Raw genomic sequence first — 17,164 nt, forward strand, 5'->3', positions numbered from 1 at the left:
ACCAGGTAAGAATGGCAGATTTCATTCCCTAAAGGACATTAGTGTACCAGATGGATTTTTACGACAATTGACAATGGATTCATGGTCGTCATTAGACATTTAATTGCAGATTTTTATTGAATTCAAATTTCACCATCTGCAGTGGTGGGATTTGAACCTGGGTCCCCAGAACATTACTCTGGGTCTCTGGTTTACTAGTCCAGTGACAATACCATTATCCCACCGCCTCCCCTATTTGTGTCTATGCTAGATAAATGCAAAACCAATTCCACTGCTCCATGCCTTCCTCTGAACTTCCCTCCAGCTTCAAATATTTATCAATTAAAAGGTGCAATACTCTAATTCACTTTTCACTGTGGCATTCCATGTTTCAACAACCCCTTTATAAAGAAATTTCTCATAACCCCTTTCCTCGTTCTAATTGAGAGCTTTAAGTTGCTGGCCACTCAGAATCTTTACAGCGCAGAAGGAGTTTGTTCAGCCCATTGAGATTGCACTAGTTCTCTGAAAGAGCATTCTGCCTAGGCCCAATTACCTGCCTTATCCCCTTAACCTTACACATTCTTTCATTTCAGACAACGATCCAATTCCCTTTTGAATACCTCGATCAAACCTGCCTCCACCACCCTCTCAGGAGATTTGTTCCAAATTCCAGCCACCCTCTAGGAGAACAACATTTTCATCACATCACTTTTACTCCTTTTGTCAATCATTTTGATTCTGTGCCCTGTAGATTTTCATGTTATTTTGAGTGAGAACAGTTTCATACTATTTATCCTTCGGTATCCCTCAGGATCTTGAATATCTCTTTCAAATCTACTCTCAGCCTTCTTTTCTCCAAGGAAAACAGACCAAACCTCTCTATTCCATCCTCATAGCTACAGTTCTTTATCCTGGAATCATTCTTGTGAATCTCCTCCATATTCTTTCCAATGCCTTCACATTCTACCTCAAGTATGGTGCCCAGAACTGGACTCAGCACTCCAGACGAGGCCTAACTAGAGTCTTAAACAAATTCAACATGACGTCTTTACTTTTGTTCTCAATGCCCCTGTTAATAAAACCGAGGATACCTTATGCTTTATTAACTAATCTCTCAACATACACTGCTATCTTCAATGACTTATGTACATATACACTGAGAACCCTCTGTTCCTGCATCTCCTTTAGATTTTCTCCCTTTATTTTATATTGTCTCTCCATATTCTTCCTATAAAAATGAATCACCTCACACTTCTCTGCATTGAACTTTATCTGCCAATTGTCTGGCCACCCCACCAACATGTTTATGTCCTTTTGAAGTTTAAACTATCTTCATCACAGTTGTTAATGTTTCTAATCTTCATATCATCTGCAAATATTGAAATCATGCCCTGAACGCCACAGTCTAGGTCATTAATATATATCAGGAAGAGCATGGGGGCAAGCACCGATCCCTGGGGAACTTCCAATGCAAAATTCCATTTATCACCCCTCTCTGTTTCCTGTCACTCACTCAGCCAATTTCTTATCCAAGTGCCTACTTTTCCTTTTATTCCTTGAGCTAGAATTATGTGGACAAGTCTGTTGTATGACACTGTATCAAATGCCTTTTGAAAATCCATGTATACCACTTCAACAGCAATGCCCGTATCAATCTTCTGCAAGCAAAGGACATCAGGCTGAATTTTACACCCCTTCCCGTCAGTGGGGTCTTCCAGTTCCACCGAAGGTGAACCTCTTCCCCATGGCTGGAACTAATGATTGCTTAACTAAGGCTTTGCACATCCTTATTTTTGTATATCAGTTATTTAAAGAATGCAGGAAGTTAACCTCAGCTGACAGATCAATGTCTAAATGTATAATTTGGCCTGGTGCCAAGTCACACAGACTTGGAACAACCTGAGTTGATGCCTATATTCATCATTAGCAGAGCTTGGGCAGTGAAAAGTTGGCTTCAGTGTCATATATTTGTGTTCATAAATTATTACCATGATAACTTCATAATCCTGGACCATATTTTCTCCAGAATTATAGAGTCATAGAATTTAGAGGACAACAACAGGAAATTTGGCCCACCAGTGCTTTTGTTCACATGAGCCACTATATTTTAATCATTTTCTCTTGCTAACTTCCCATTCCTTTAATAGCCCTCTTTTTGAAGAATCTACCTAATTCCCAGTTTGAAAAGATTGGCCATGGTTTTGAGTAAGAGATTTTCTCTCACCATATTCATCTGGTTGGCACTTGAAAATAGGCACCCTGGGAACTGTCTCTTACTTTGTGCCTTTTGTATCTGAAGCATAACCTTCACAAGTGTTTTCCTCTCCTCAGACATTTGATTTTCAAACTAAGCATGCTGAGACCTATCCTCATTCTGTCTGTGCATCTCTGAACGCTATCTTAAATAGAAGGGAGCAGCTGTTTTTAGGTGGTCCAGGCACCAGTATCTTCTGACATGTATGACGCAATTCAAATGTACTCAGTACAGGGCAAGGACATTTCAGCTAAAACAACTTACATGGAATTACTGTTAAGTCTGAAAAATGCAGAAAGCGTGAAAGACTCAGTCTTTGATACTTTCCCCCCCACTTCATAGTCCATCTGTACCAAATAAAACCCATAATGCTTCATTCCAACATTCGTGATGTCATCTGGCGGGTTTCCATAGCCCTATGTCATGGGTTTGTTTCGCTCACAAGTAAAATATTATGCTGGAATGCTTCTGCAGGTTGTGACCTAATTTGAGTAACTTTAACTTTGATTTCTATTCTCTCTGGTTCTAGTGTCCAGATCAGGAGTGCCAACTGGCAACTCACAGACTGGCGACGCACTGGGTAAAGCACTTGCATCAGTAAGTTATTCTCATTTTCTCTTGTGTTGGAATGGGGGAGAGACTGTGAATGGTAAGGGAGGTTTTTAAAAAAAACTTGTTTTATATATCTGGTAGCCGTGTAATGCGTTGATGTGAAATGGAAAACCTCAACATATTTGAGACGAGGATATTCTTACAGATAATTACTTATGGGCGCAACCGATTTAATCCAAACTTTTTGGCTGCCTGGATGGGATTTGAATTTTATTTTTAATGGCATAATCTTCTCTAAAGACAGCTGCAGGGGCTGTCTGGCACAATACCTACAATGGCTACATTGAGTTGGAATTTGTAGTGGTGGCATTCAAAAAGACCTGACCAGGGAAAATGGGGTTGATCCAGTTGGATTAGAAACCAGATTGGACTTCGAGCACATAGGAGGTATTTTTTTCTTATAAACAGCAGGGCATTTTTTCTATTAAATCCCAGAGAATAGAAATTTTAACAAGATATTTATCCCTGGGTTTCAGAAAAGCATGGTAATGGGGAATTTACTCTTTTAAGAATTTTGCTGTCAATATATATTTCTTTCAACAAAGTGACTCGGTGAAAGCATGGATCTGACACTTGGTATTGTAGCGTTAAGGGACTGCTCCACAGTGTTGAGAGACATAGGGTTGCAGTTCATGCATGAGGGCAGATCGCTCATCCCCCTCACTTCCCCAGAAGGTAAGTCGACTGGTAGCCAACTCAATCCACGCCAGCCCGCCCTGCAACCATAACACGCTGGGGGTGGGCTAAATTGTCGGAGAGTGGAGCTGCAGGCCCTCACTGGTTTTGCCACCGCCTGTGGGCACAAGCCAATTTCTAGGCCCATGAGTGGAGCTGGGGCCAGAAGAATCACACAATTCAGTGTACCGCTCTTGTGCATCTCATATAATGGTATGGGAGGGGGATTGGGCACCAGTGTCCGCTGTCAGCGAGAATGGCACGGGGCACAAAATCTCACGAGAATCGGGAAATGAGATTCTTGCCAGTGAAATCGTGTTTCCTGATATTCCATGCACCTCACCAGTGATGTAACGAGGTTCACACCCACAATGGGCGAGAACCTCATTTCAATAGATTTGCATATATTTTAATCTCATTACCGAGCCCCCCCCCCCCCACCCACCCACCCACTGAATATTCAAACCTCAACGTCATGTCACATCGATGAGGTTTACAACAGGTTTGGAAAAATGTGAATGAGTCAAGGGGAACTCCTCGGGGAGCCCCTTTGGGCTGGGGTTTGCGGTATCTGTTTTCTGTGCTGATTTGGGCGCTCTTTTTAAAGGACAGTTCAATCAGGCCCCGCCCCACCACCTGGACACAGCGTAAACCATGCCCCCTAGATGCTCAAGATCGGACTAAATTTTAGCTGTGCAGTTGGAGAGCTACACGCCAGGTTTTAGTCAATGCATGACATGAAACCAAAATGGGAAAATTCCGTCCTTCGGTAAGAAATAGGCCTCCTTAGATCAGCTTTTTGTGATATGGGCATTCAAAGAAGGACGCAAGACTGGAGATGAATGAGTTCATCCTTTTCATACAAAAAATGTTTGCATTACAAGGTCTCATTGGGTGGAGATCAGCATGAAGTGGATTTTTCAGCATTTGCACTTAACCCCATTCCACCTCTCCTACTCACTTATCAACATAAATGTCCAACTATCCATGTGCAGTGTGTGTGTTTAAAATAGTGTGTACAAGATATTTCCCCGACAGGTGACAGAACAATGCATGTGAGATGTACAGAAGCATTGAGTATAAAAACAGGTAAGTTATGCTGAGCCTTTATAATGCACTGGTTAGACCCCCACAAGTCCAGTTCTGGCCACCACATTTTAGGAACGATGTGAAGGTCTTTGAGAATTTACAGTGGAGATTTACCAAAATGGTCCAGAGATTGAGTGTTTAGTTACAAGCTCCTGCTACACAAAACTTCCCCCGACCACTAAGACCCACGGTGAGCCCCTGGACAATGTGGATCATTTCCCATTACCTCGTGAGCATCCTCCTGGTGTGAGCAGACATCAACGATAAAATCCAGCATCGATTCCAGTGCCGCCTACGGGCGCCTGAGGAACAGAGTGTTCGTAGACCGAGACCTTAAATCCAGCACCAAGCTCATGGTCTATAGAGCAACCGTGGCTCCCGCCATCCTGTATGTATCAGAAACATGGCCAATAAATATACAGCAGATGCCTCAAATCCCTGGAGAGCTATCGCCAACATTGCCTCCGCAAAGTCCTGCAAATCCACAGGCAGGATAGGCATACAAACGTGAGCATCGTCTCCCAGTTCAATATCCCCAGTATCAAGGCACTGGTCCTGCTCGAGCAGCTGCGATGGGCAAGCCACATTGCCTGCATGTGGCGATGGGCAGGCCACATTGCATGCATGCCCGACACAAGACTCCTGAAATAAATGGGGCGGGATTCTCCGACCCCTCGCCGGGTCAGAGAATCGGTGGGTGGCAGCGTGAATCCCGCCCCTGCTGGCTGCTGAATTATCCGGCGCCGGGGATTTGGCGGGGGCGGGAATCGTGCCGCGCTGGCAGCAGCACCCCTGGCGATTCTCCGTCCCGCAATGCGCCGAGTGGTCGCCCGTTTCAGGCCAGTCCTTCCGGCATATATTACACCAGGTATTTGCCGGTGGAACCTGGCTGCGCGGGCGGCCTCGGGGGTGCGCGGTGGGATCTGACCCCGGGAGGTGCCCCCAAAGTGGCCTGGCCCGCGATCGGGGCCCACCGATCCGCGGGCGGGCCTGTGCCGTGGGGGCACTCTATTCTTCCGCGTCGGCCACTGTGGTCCTCCGCGATGGCCGACGCGGACATGAACCCCCCCCTGCGGATGCGCTGGGATGACGCCAGCACACGCTGCCGCTCCCGCGCATGCACCAACTTGCGCCAGCCAGCAGGGGCCCTTTGGCGCCGGTTGGCGTGACGCCAAGCACCTTCCCCACCGGTCGGTGGGGCGCAAACCACTCCGCCACAGGCCTAGCCCCTGAAGGTGCGGAGGATTCCGCACCTTTGGGGCGGCCCGACGTCAGAGTGGTTCATGCCACTTCTCGGCGCCGGAGTTGCCCGCCCCGCCGATTCCCGCAGAATCCCGCCCATGCTCTACTCTGAGCTTTGCAGAACGCATTCAATCTGTCCGCATACTGGATCCAGACCTTGTCGCTTGCTATTTCAACTCATGTCCACGTGCCTGTCCTTGGACTGCTGCAATGTTCCAGTGAAGCCCAGCGCAAACTGAAGGAACAGCACCTCGTCTTCCGATTAGGCACGTTGCGGCCTTCCGGACTTTTAATAATAATAATCTTTATTAGTGTCACAAGTAAGCTCACATTAACACTGCAATGACATTGCTGTGAAAATCCCTGATCGCCACACTCCAACACCTGTTCGGGTATACTGAGGGAGAATTCAGAATGTCCAATTCACCTAACCTGCAAACTTTGGACTGTGGGAGGATAACGGACCATCCGGAGGAAACCCAAGCAGGCAAGGGGAGAATATATAGACTCCGCACAGACAGTGACCCAAGCCGGGAATCGAACCGAGTCCCTGGTGATGTGAAGCAACAGTGCTAAACACAGTGCTACCATGCCACCCATAACTTTACATTAAGTTCAACAACTTCAGACCATGAACACACTTCTCTTATTCTCGTGAATAAATTTGCTCAGTTACAGAGACTGAGTGGGTCAGTGGGGCTGACTGGAATGTGCCTACGGAGCCGTCATTGAGCAAATGGGCCATAATTGAGCCTGTGGCTTTGTAATAACAAAACAATAATAGAATCATACAATTTACAGTGTAGAAGGAGGCCATTTGGCCCATCGAGTCTGCACTGGCCCTTGGAAAGAGCACCTTACTTTAGCCCACGCCTCCACCTTATCCTCGTAACCCAGTAACCCCACTTAACCTTTTTGGACCGCTAAGGCCAATTTATCATAGCCAATCCACCTAATCTGCACATCTTTGGATCGTGGGAGGAAACCGGAGCACCCAGAAGAAACCCACGCAGACACCGGGAGAACATGGGAATAACACAGAAGTTCATTATTTATATCAGCCCTATTGCTATTTGCTTGCTCTGGGACTCAAATCTACTTCCCCGAGTTTGTAGCCTGATCTGTACTGGGCGGTAATATAACTTGCATCTATCGCGTTTGGAAATTTTACTGTGAAGCAGCTGTAGACTTGCAACAAATACAAAATGCTCAACGGTGGAGCAAAATTGGTGTACAGTTTCCAGAGTTATAAAGACCAGTAATTCTTAAAGCACAAATAGAATGGCCAGCTCGTACTGACATAGACACGTATAAGTGCACTCTGATGATCGGATTCAAAGCATTCTGTAAAAAGATTCCTGTTTTTGTTTTAGATCTATTCACCAGATCACACTAACAACAGTTTCCCTTCAACTCCATCAACGCCTGTTGGATCTCCGCCAACTCTCACAGGTAAGACAATCCACCAGTGTTTTAGGCAAGTTGAATGTGTGTGTGTGGGTTTGGTGTTTTCTTTCCCCTTGTGTCCTGACCTTAAGCACCAAGCTTTTAACCCTGATTTCTATTATTAGCAGGTACCTCTGTGTGGTCCAGAAATGGAGGCCAGGGTCCATCTTCTCCCAATTACGAAGGCCCACTTCATTCTTTGGTAGGTGTGAGGAAAAAAAGGATGTAACAATATGCTATCAAAATAAAGTTGCACAAATTTATTCCATTTATTCACTTAATCCAGCAATGTCTTTGAAGATTTTTCCCTGCTGCTTCATTTGGGAAAATAGACTATGTTTTGCTATTTCAGATGTGTATAAACAAAATAAAGTTTTTCAGAGAATTCTGTATTTAAGAAACTTCAGGTGGAAAAAAATGGTGGCATTTGTGATAAGGTAACTTCATGAGTTGCTGTCTGGGAACAGTAGTGTTCAATGCCACATTCATGTTTGTCAAAAGGATATGTCAATACTCAAAGTACTAATTCAAAAATGTATTTTTAAAAATGTTCTTCTTTAAAATTCAGTCTGGCATAGAAAGTTAATTGTTTTGGAAGGAGCCGGACAATAAATGCTGGCAAGCAACCCCCACATCCAAAGAAAATTACAGCACAGAAACAACTCCTTCGGCCCTCCAAGCCTGCATCGACCATGTTTCCCGTCTGAACTAAAAATCCCTACCCTTCCAGGAGCCTTATCCCTATATTCCCATCCTATTCGTCTAGACGCCCCTTAAAAGTCACTATCGTATCTGCTTCCATTACCTCCCCCAGCAGCGAGTTCCAGGCCACTACCTTCTGTGTGAAAAACTTGCCTCGTACATCTCCTTTAAACCTTGCCCCTCGCACCTTAAACCTATGCCCCGAGTAATTGTCTCTTCCACCCTGAGAAAAAGTTTCTGACTCTCCACTCTGTCCATGCCCCTCATAATCTTGTAGACTTCTATCAGGTCGCCCCTCAACCTCCGTCGTTCCAGTGATAACAAACCAAGTTTCTCCAACCTCTCCTCATAGCTACTGCCCTCTATACCGGGCAAAATCCTGGTTAATCTTTTCTGTACCCTCTCCAAAGCCTCCCACATCCCCAATAAGCACTGCAGTAACTCACCAAGGCTCATTCCAAACCCGTTAGTTCTGCCACTGAGAGGGACAAGGACAGCAGGTCCATGGGCACACCAGCACCTGCAAGTTCCCCCCCAAGCCACACATCATTCTGACTTGAAAATATATCACCATTCCTTCACTATTGCTGGGTCAAAGCCCTTCCAAACAGCACTGAGTGTACCTACACCCCAGAGACTGCAGCAGTTCAAAGTGGTGGCTCACCACCACCTTCGCAAAGGCAGTTAGGAATGGGCAATAAATGCCAGCCTAGCCAGCGACACCCACCTCCTGTAAACGAACAAATGAATAAAACTTCTTGTTCCAGTGGAAATTTGTTTCCGAGGGAATGCGTACACTTCTTTCACTCACGCCCACTATTTGTGACCCCATTTGTGGAAGCAAAAATTGTGGGTTCCTATGCATCCCTCAAAATCCTGCCAATTTTACATCCAGTACGTCTAGAAGCCCAGTAGAGGCTTACTTAAGGATAAATTTGCAGTACAGTAGAGGTTCACTAGATTGGTTGGGTCCCTGGTATGAGAAGGTTGTCCTATGCTGAGTAAATTGGGTCAACATTCTCTGGAGTTGAGAAGAATAAAAGGTGATTGCATTGAAACATTCAAGATTTTGAAGGGACTTGACAGATACTGATAGGTTGTTTCCCCTGGCTGGAGAATCTAGAACAAGGGTGCAAGGTTTCAGGATAAGGGGCCGATCATTTAGGGCTGAGATGAGGAGAAATGTCAACACTTAAAGGATCATGAATCCTTGGAATTCTCCATCCGAGTGTTTTGAGTATGAAATCATTGAATATATTAAAGGTTGGTATTTGGTCCCTCAGGCAATTGAGAGATATGTGGAGAGGGCAGGAAAGTGGAATCAAAGCCGAGGATCAGTATGATTGTATTGAACGGCAGAGCAGACCCGGCGGGCTGTATCGTCTTCTGTTTCTCCTTGTGTTCTAATGCTTAAAGTAAAGAGCCACATGTGGATCCAGTAATGACACCTTCAAATGGGACTTAGTTGTCATTTGGACATTAGGAATGCAGCCAAGTAGCAGCAGAGCAAAATGTTTGAGGCTTGTAGAAAAGCAAACTGCATCCTGCACCACATCCAGTTTCCTTTACTACCCTGTTCTAAGGTTGGAACCAAAGTTGTTTGTTAGAAAAGCATGGAGAGAAATTTACCTTGCGTCCGACAGACACACATTGTATTAAAATGCTTGATGTTGACATTGAAGGGTAGATTTTCAGATCATTTGTTGGTCAGGTTAATGGCATCCGAAGAGGAATTTCTATGTACCTGTATTTTAGATTAAGATAAAATGGAGGTCTGAAGCACTTAGCACAACTAGACACTGACAAGGATAAAATAAGTAAAAATCAATCCAAAACAGATCTCAACACGAGTTATTTTACAGCAATATTATTGGCCTCTTTAAATACTTAAATACTTTAGATGCAAACAGCCTCCAGCAGCCTGGAATTTCCATTTTATATGGGATGTTTTATAGGGCATTTAATAGGGCAGCACGGTAGCACAAGTGGCTCGCACTGTGGCTTCATAGCGCCAGGGTCCCAGGTTGGATTCCCCGCTGGGTCACTGTCTGTGCGGAGTCTGCATGTTCTCCCTGTGTCTGCGTGGGTTTCCTCCGGGTGCTCCGGTTTCCTCCCACAGTCCAAAGACGTGCAGGTTAGGTAGATTGCCCATGATAAATTGCCCTTAGTGACCAAAAAATGTTAGATGGGGTTATTGGGTTACGGGGATAGGGTGGAAGTGAGGGCTTAATTGGGTCGGTGCAGACTCGATGGGCCGAATGGCCTCCTTCTGCACTGCATGTTCTATGTTTTGTGATAAGCTACTCTTCTAGCTTAAATTTCAGTGTTTTTTAAAAAGTTGATCTTGGGAATGTGGGTAACGATAGCAAGGTCTGCATTTATTGTCCATTCCTAACTTGTTACAACTGACATTTGGGCCAGTTAAGCAGGCACTTAGAGCTGATCATATTGACATAACATTGGAGTCGCGTATAGGCCTGGCCAGATAAGGATGAGAGCTCTCCTTCCTGAAGGACGTTAATGAACTGGCTGGATTTTTACAACAATCCAATAGTAATTTTTTTTTTAACTCGATTTTTTTAGAATAATAATAATCTTTATTAGTGTCACAAGTAGGCTTAGCCTAACACTGCAATGAAGTTACTGTGAAAATCCCCTAGTCACCACACTTGACACCAGCTTTCGATTTATAGCTGTTTTAAAAAATTCAGACTTTGAAGCTGCCATGGTGGAACTGGATCCCACATTCGCTGGATCTTTAGTCTAGGTCTCTGGATTACGACCCCAATAACTTAAGGACTATGCTACTGCTCCTTAAATGGACATAGAAGTGAGACATTTGAGGCACAAAGAAACTGATGGGCACTTTCCAAACTATTCAGGTTTATGTGAGGCACTTCATTCATGCCCAGTTATAGGGCAGAGATTGTTGGAAAATCTACCTTGGTGTGTAACCAGGGTGTTTCTCTCACTCAAAGAAGTTGCATTTAAATTTGAAAATGTGTTATTTATATTGAGATATTTTCAAGCTCTCCATTGTCCAGAATTTCAAACGATTGTCTTACTGAAAAAAAAATTAAACTAGAGAGATGGCAAAGTAACCTTCCCAGTTTGGATTCAGGAATGTGGCAACAATTATCAAGGCGTTCAGATGGAAACCGTGAACGCTCGGCTGGTGCTTAGTTTGTACGTGCATCTTCGCATTACGAAACTTTGGCTGAAGTTCTCTGTCAGTATTGCGTCTTAACTGCCCTAGTTATGAAATAGTTTGGACTCAGTAATGGTTTGCATTATCTTTGTAATCATTTTTGACAACTTTGAAATGCTTTAGAATGTAACAGCAACAACTTCCATTGTGCCTTTAATGTAATGAAACACCCCAAGGCACTTTACAGGATCATTATCAAAAGAAAATAGCAACAAGTCACATAAGGCAATATTTAGATCAGATGACCAAATGTTTAGTCTAAGTGATATGTTTTGAGGAGTGTCATTAGAGAAGAAAGAGAGGGGTGGAGCCTAATTCAGAACTTAGGGCCGAGGAAACTGAAGGCGTAGCCATGAATGGTACAGCGATTAAAATCAAGGATATGTAACTGACCAGAATTAGAGACACAAGACTACCTCAGAGGGTTGTGGGGCTGGAGGAGATTACAGAGATAAAGAGGGTGAGTCTGTGGAGGGATTTGAAAACAAGGATGAAAATTTTAAAATCGAGCCTTGGCTTGACAGGGAGCCAAAGTAGGTCAGCGAGCACAGGGAAGTTAGGTGAACGGGACTTGATGAGAGTCAGGACAACGGGCAGCAGAAAATTGGATGACCGCAAGGATATAGAGGGTAAGACATGACGACCAGGCAAGGGTGCATTGGAATAGTCAAGTTCAGAAGTAACAAACGCATGCTGTGAAGCATGAATGAAGCAAATTTGTTGTGTGGAAATGGCTGGGAATATCATGATAACAGATTCTTTAATTTTTTTTTAAGCAAACCCGGATTGAAGACCGCTTAGAAAGATTGGATGATGCCATACATGTCCTGCGAAACCACGCGGTGGGATCCTCAACAGCCATGCCCGGTAGCCATAGCGACTTGCACAATTTAATAGGGGCATCACACAATGGACCGATGGGAGGCTTGGCGTCAGGATATGGGACAGGCTTGCTGTCAGCCAACAGACACACTTTAATGGTAAGACACCAGCATTGACACCTGCCTGAAAAAGAACTCTGCTGGCACTTGAAAGTTATAACAAATGACATGCCGATGCACACTTTCTTTTCCAGCAAGTAGATGTGGACTCTGCTGGTGATCTGACCTTTTTCCCAAAAAATGTACTTCATTCAAAAATCTCCAACCTGGTTTAGTGTTGAAAATATTTCATTTAGAAAGATGGCGCTGACAACAATCAAATTCGGTCACTTGTTTTTTTTAAACAGTGAATGCACAGCCATTTGGTCAGCATTTGAACGAGAAACAATAGCTTGATGTTCAAGATGCATGATCCTTCGTCGTTTTAACATGGGTTAATGCCAGTTAATACCTTTTTATGAGTGCGGTGGGGAGAGGGGAAGAAGGGAGGGAGGTGCTAACAAGAAATTAGAAAAATGCTGAAAGATGTGAATGAACTGAGGTACCTGTGGGTTTCATTATGTAATCCAGTTAAAGTTGGATTGCAGCTAGACAAAGCCATAAAAAGGTCACTAGAGTTTTGGGTTTATACATTGGTGCATAAAGCACAATTGTAAAGAAAAATCTTATGTACAAAATTTCTGATGACGCAACTGCACAATATTTAGTTCCCATTGTACAACACATATTGAAGCCACGGAGAACATATTTTGTAGATTTATCAGGATCCGGCTATGCATGGGGCACAGTAATTATAAGGGATAGTTATTTCCAGTGGAGGTGGGAAGGCTGATAGGATCTTCTCGTTTGGTAGTACAGAACTTGAATATTGCTGAAAGAAAGAGAAATTTTGTCAAAGTTTTTCATCTTGCACTTATCAGGGCAATCACAAGAACACCAATATCAAGGGAAACAACAACTTTTTCCAGTATGAGAAGAGGGTGCTGATTGATTGGCGAGTGGGCTCTGATTGGTAGCAGTGTTGCCATGGAGAATGCAACAGTTGATGGTGACTAATAGTTACCTGTCAAGTTTAAAATTTAAGCCAGGCAAATTGACTCTGATTGGTCAAGGCATTTGCCTGTGGACTGAACCATCGAATGGCTTTCACTTATTTTGTGTACATGTTTTTTCTATCCCAAAGAACAGGGCCCTGCGTATTGATATATGTTTTCATTCCTTGACCAATCAGAGTCAAGATGCATGGTTTAAATTTCAAACAATGTTGGACATTTAACTGTCAAGTCACCATCAATGAGTGCAATCTCCATTGCAATGCCTCTGCCAATCAGAGTTTGCTTAACAACCAATCAGGACCTTCTTCTCATATAGTATAAATTTGTTGTTTCCCCTGACATTTGATTGTCCTGATGCGTGCAAGATGAAAAGCTTCGACAAAATGCCTTCTTTCAGCATTATGCTAATAGGATACTTAATAGAAGTATTTATAATAATGAAGGGCTTTAATGGAGTGAATAGTAAATTTTGTGTTCTCTTTCTCTGACAGGGCGTTAAATAGAAGGCATCTTAAGTTTAAAGTTGTCACTTAAGAGAGTGATAAGTAAGCGAAGGATAAATTTCTAAATAAGCATGGAATTCTCCACAAGGAAAGGCCGAAACAGAGACTATTGCATTTTTAAGAAAAACCCAGATAAATATTTGAATGAACAGGGAAATAGGAATGGTTTTTGATTGCATTGTCAAAATGGCCACTCCAGAAACAATGGATCAAATGGCCTTCTCCTACAGTGTAAACCCTTATGTTTCTGTCAAACCAGTGAAGGCTATTTCCAAAACTTTAACCTGTCTTTAATTTGTCAGATACTTACCAATAAGACCATAAGAAATAGGAATGGGAGTAGGCCGTTCAGCCCTTCGAGCCTGTTCCGCCATCCAATGGGAACATGGCTGATCCAACATTCCTCATGTACACTTTCCTGCCCTTTCCCCGAAACCCTTGGTTCCATTGCTGATCAAGGATCTGTCTATCTCAGCCTTAAATATACACAAGGACTCTGCCCCCACAGCTCTCTGTGGCAAGGAGTTCCAAAGACTCATAGCCCTCTGAAAGAAGAAATTCTTCCTCACCTCAGTCTTAAATTGGCACCCCTTTATTCTGAGACTATGCCTTCTGGTCCTAGACTCCCATGACGGGAAACATCCTCTTAGCATTTACCCTGTATAGCCCCTTAAGAATCCTGTATGTTTCAATGAGATGACCTCTCATTCTTCCAATGTCGTGCAATTCCAACATTTTGTGTAATGATTTTAATTTTCAGTTGTTCACACTTACATCTTCATACGTTTTGTAGAATGATATTTCCCTCCTGTTTTGTCAGGTATTGATTTTCATCCATGAGCAGGGTTGCTAGAGCGAATGTATAGGCGGCTCAGCTCCATCACCACCCCAAACCCCCCTCCCCCCCCCCCCCCCCCCCCCCCCTTCACTGGAGTCTGTTCAATTCTACTACAATTTTCTCTGGATAGTACTATTAACATTTCTCTCCTATTACTCCTTCCCTTGATGTAGTTAGCTAGGACTGAGATGGGGTTCCGTGGGAAACAGTGGCCTTCCAATATTTTGCCCAAGTAACCATTTTTAATGTGAAAATCTAGCTGGCAAGTATTGGAAAACTGTTTAACTGTGGAAGGCATCATAAGTGAGACAAGACAACTAAGACTCACTGCAAGTGAGCAAACTTCAAACAGTCCGAGATCAGTTAATTAAAAACAGACCAGGGTTGCATGAATGACTATGCTATACTATGCTATGCTATACCCCTGCCTGGAAGCTAACGAGCTGTACAGGCAGAAACAGTGACGTTTTCACTTAACATTGCTTTCACATTGCTTTTTCACTTAATCTGCCCATACACCCTCTGTCTCAGATAGACGTCTAAAAAGCAGCAGCTGTTAGAAAGTCAAAACACATCACATGGCTTTAAACCCCCTCAGATCCTTTGAATGCAAGGCTTCTAGTCACTTTTAAATAACTTTTAGTAGATTGCTATTGACAGGGCAATAGCTTCCAGACAGCCAAATGTGTGGTTTGTTTATTTTAATTTCCCTTTAACTTGAGTCGCAAGTACCCTGTTGTGAACCCAACTGCAATGTTTATAAACATCTAGGAGTTAAGTACTTTCACTTCCTCTTTTTCTCAGCAGAAGGCACTTAACTGCTTTTCATGTGGTCAGGAGCTGTCAATCATAGCTAGATGACAGCTATCTCAAAGGTCACTGGTTGGAGTTACACTGTAGCTACACTGTCGGGTAGAGTAGAGATCAAGAAATAATGGGGGCTTGTACAAAAGGTACCAAAATAATCATGGGAGATTTTAATCTTCATAAGGATTGGATGAATCAAATTAGCAAAAGTAGTCTGGAGGATGGGTTTATAGAGTGTATTCAGGATAGTTTCTTGGAACAATATGTTCACAGACAAACTAGGGTACAGGCTATTTTAGACCTGATAATTTGTAAAGGGACAAGATTAACTAATGACCTCTTAGTAAATGATCCTCTCGGTAAGAGTAATCGTAAGATGATAGAATTTCGCATTCCGTTTGAGGCTGAGAAATCTGGGTCTTAAACTTAAATAAAGTCAATTACAAGAGTATGAAGACAGAGTTAATTAAAATGGAATGGGGAAACAGGCTAAATGTTAACTTGATAGAGAAGCATTTAAGGAGGTATTTCACAACTCAACAAATGTGTATTGCATTGAGAAAGAAAGAAATGTATAAGAAGGATACCGCCTGTGGCTAACTATCAAATTGAACCAAAAGATGTACAATGCTTTGGGGCAGCACGGTAGCATAGTGGTTAGCATAATTGCTTCACAGCTCCAGGGTCCCAGGTTCGATTCCCGGCTTGGGTCACTGTCTGTGCGGAGTCTGCACGTCCTCCCCGTGTCTGCGTGGGTTTCCTCCGGGTGCTCCGGTTTCCTCCCACAGTCCAAAGACGTGCAGGTTAGGTGGATTGGCCATGATAAATTGCCCTTAGTGACCAAAATTGGCCTTAGGGTTGGTTGAGTGGGGTTACTGGGTTATGGGGATAGGGTGGTGTGGGCCTCGGTAGGGTGCTCTTTCCAAGAGCCGGTGCAGACTCGATGGGCTGAATGGCCTCCTTCTGCACTGTAAATTCTATGATTCTATGATTCTATGCTGCAAAGATTAGTGGTAGCCCAGAAGATTGGGGAAGATTTAGAAATCCGCAAAGGACGACTGAAAAAAGAAGAGGGAAAGTGGAGTATGAGAGACAACTCACAAGAAACAAAACAGACAGTCAAAGCTACTGTTATTAAAGAGCTGGTAGCAGCAGGACACTTAGAACACAGAATCAGACAGAGTCAAAATGGTTTTATGAAAGAGAAATCATATTTGAAAAATGTATTAGAATTTTTGAGGATGTAACAAGCAGGGTGAATAATGGGGACTTGGTAGCTGTAGTGGATTTGGATTTCCAAAAGACATTTGATAAGGTTCCATGTAAACGGTTACTGCACAAGATACGAGCTCATGGTTTTTGGAGTGATATTTTAGTGAAGTTTGAAGTGAAGCCCTGATGACCTGAATGCAGTGCGGAAAGAAGCTAAATGACCTCCCAGGCATGGTCAAAGTCAGTGAACAAAGCTTAAAATGTCAAATTCTAGCAACTGCACCACTAGCCTTCAGTACTGCTCAATTCACCACATGCCCACCACTCACACCTCAACAATCGCTTATCAATCAAGCCTTCTAACTAACATTCAGAGCCTGACACATCCCTCACACCTATTGCACTGGTGTGTGTGGGGGTGGTGGAAGGATGGTGGGAGTGGCAAGCCCTTCTTGCAAACTAACACATGTTCACCTGTGCAAAGTTAAGAATTGTCCTTGCCTGGTGCACTGATCTCCTGTCTCAATTTGTTTCTGGGTATAAACACTTATTTTGGTGAAGGTCAAATATCACCTGAGCTCTCACTGTTTCCTCAGCTCTCCATTGCCTGCCATTTTGTCAATTCCATAATTAACCATTTCCTTCTCCCTCTTTTCAA

General features: G+C 43.5%; 1 protein-coding gene across 24 annotated transcripts in view; it reads left to right on the forward strand.

Annotated features, from left to right (window-relative positions):
• Positions 1 to 17,164, forward strand: part of LOC140409166 (transcription factor 4-like) — an 818,430-nt gene that overhangs the window by 718,524 nt on the left and 82,742 nt on the right. For all 24 annotated transcript variants that reach the window (XM_072497371.1, XM_072497372.1, XM_072497388.1 and 21 more), the window contains 4 exons: positions 2,766 to 2,833; positions 7,228 to 7,306; positions 7,426 to 7,502; positions 11,987 to 12,190. In XM_072497371.1, the coding sequence (XP_072353472.1) occupies positions 2,766 to 2,833; positions 7,228 to 7,306; positions 7,426 to 7,502; positions 11,987 to 12,190 (428 nt within the window). The remainder of the gene's footprint in view (positions 1 to 2,765; positions 2,834 to 7,227; positions 7,307 to 7,425; positions 7,503 to 11,986; positions 12,191 to 17,164) is intronic.

This window comes from Scyliorhinus torazame, chromosome 3, assembly GCF_047496885.1.
Source record: "Scyliorhinus torazame isolate Kashiwa2021f chromosome 3, sScyTor2.1, whole genome shotgun sequence".
Taxonomy (NCBI): Eukaryota; Metazoa; Chordata; class Chondrichthyes; order Carcharhiniformes; family Scyliorhinidae; genus Scyliorhinus; species Scyliorhinus torazame.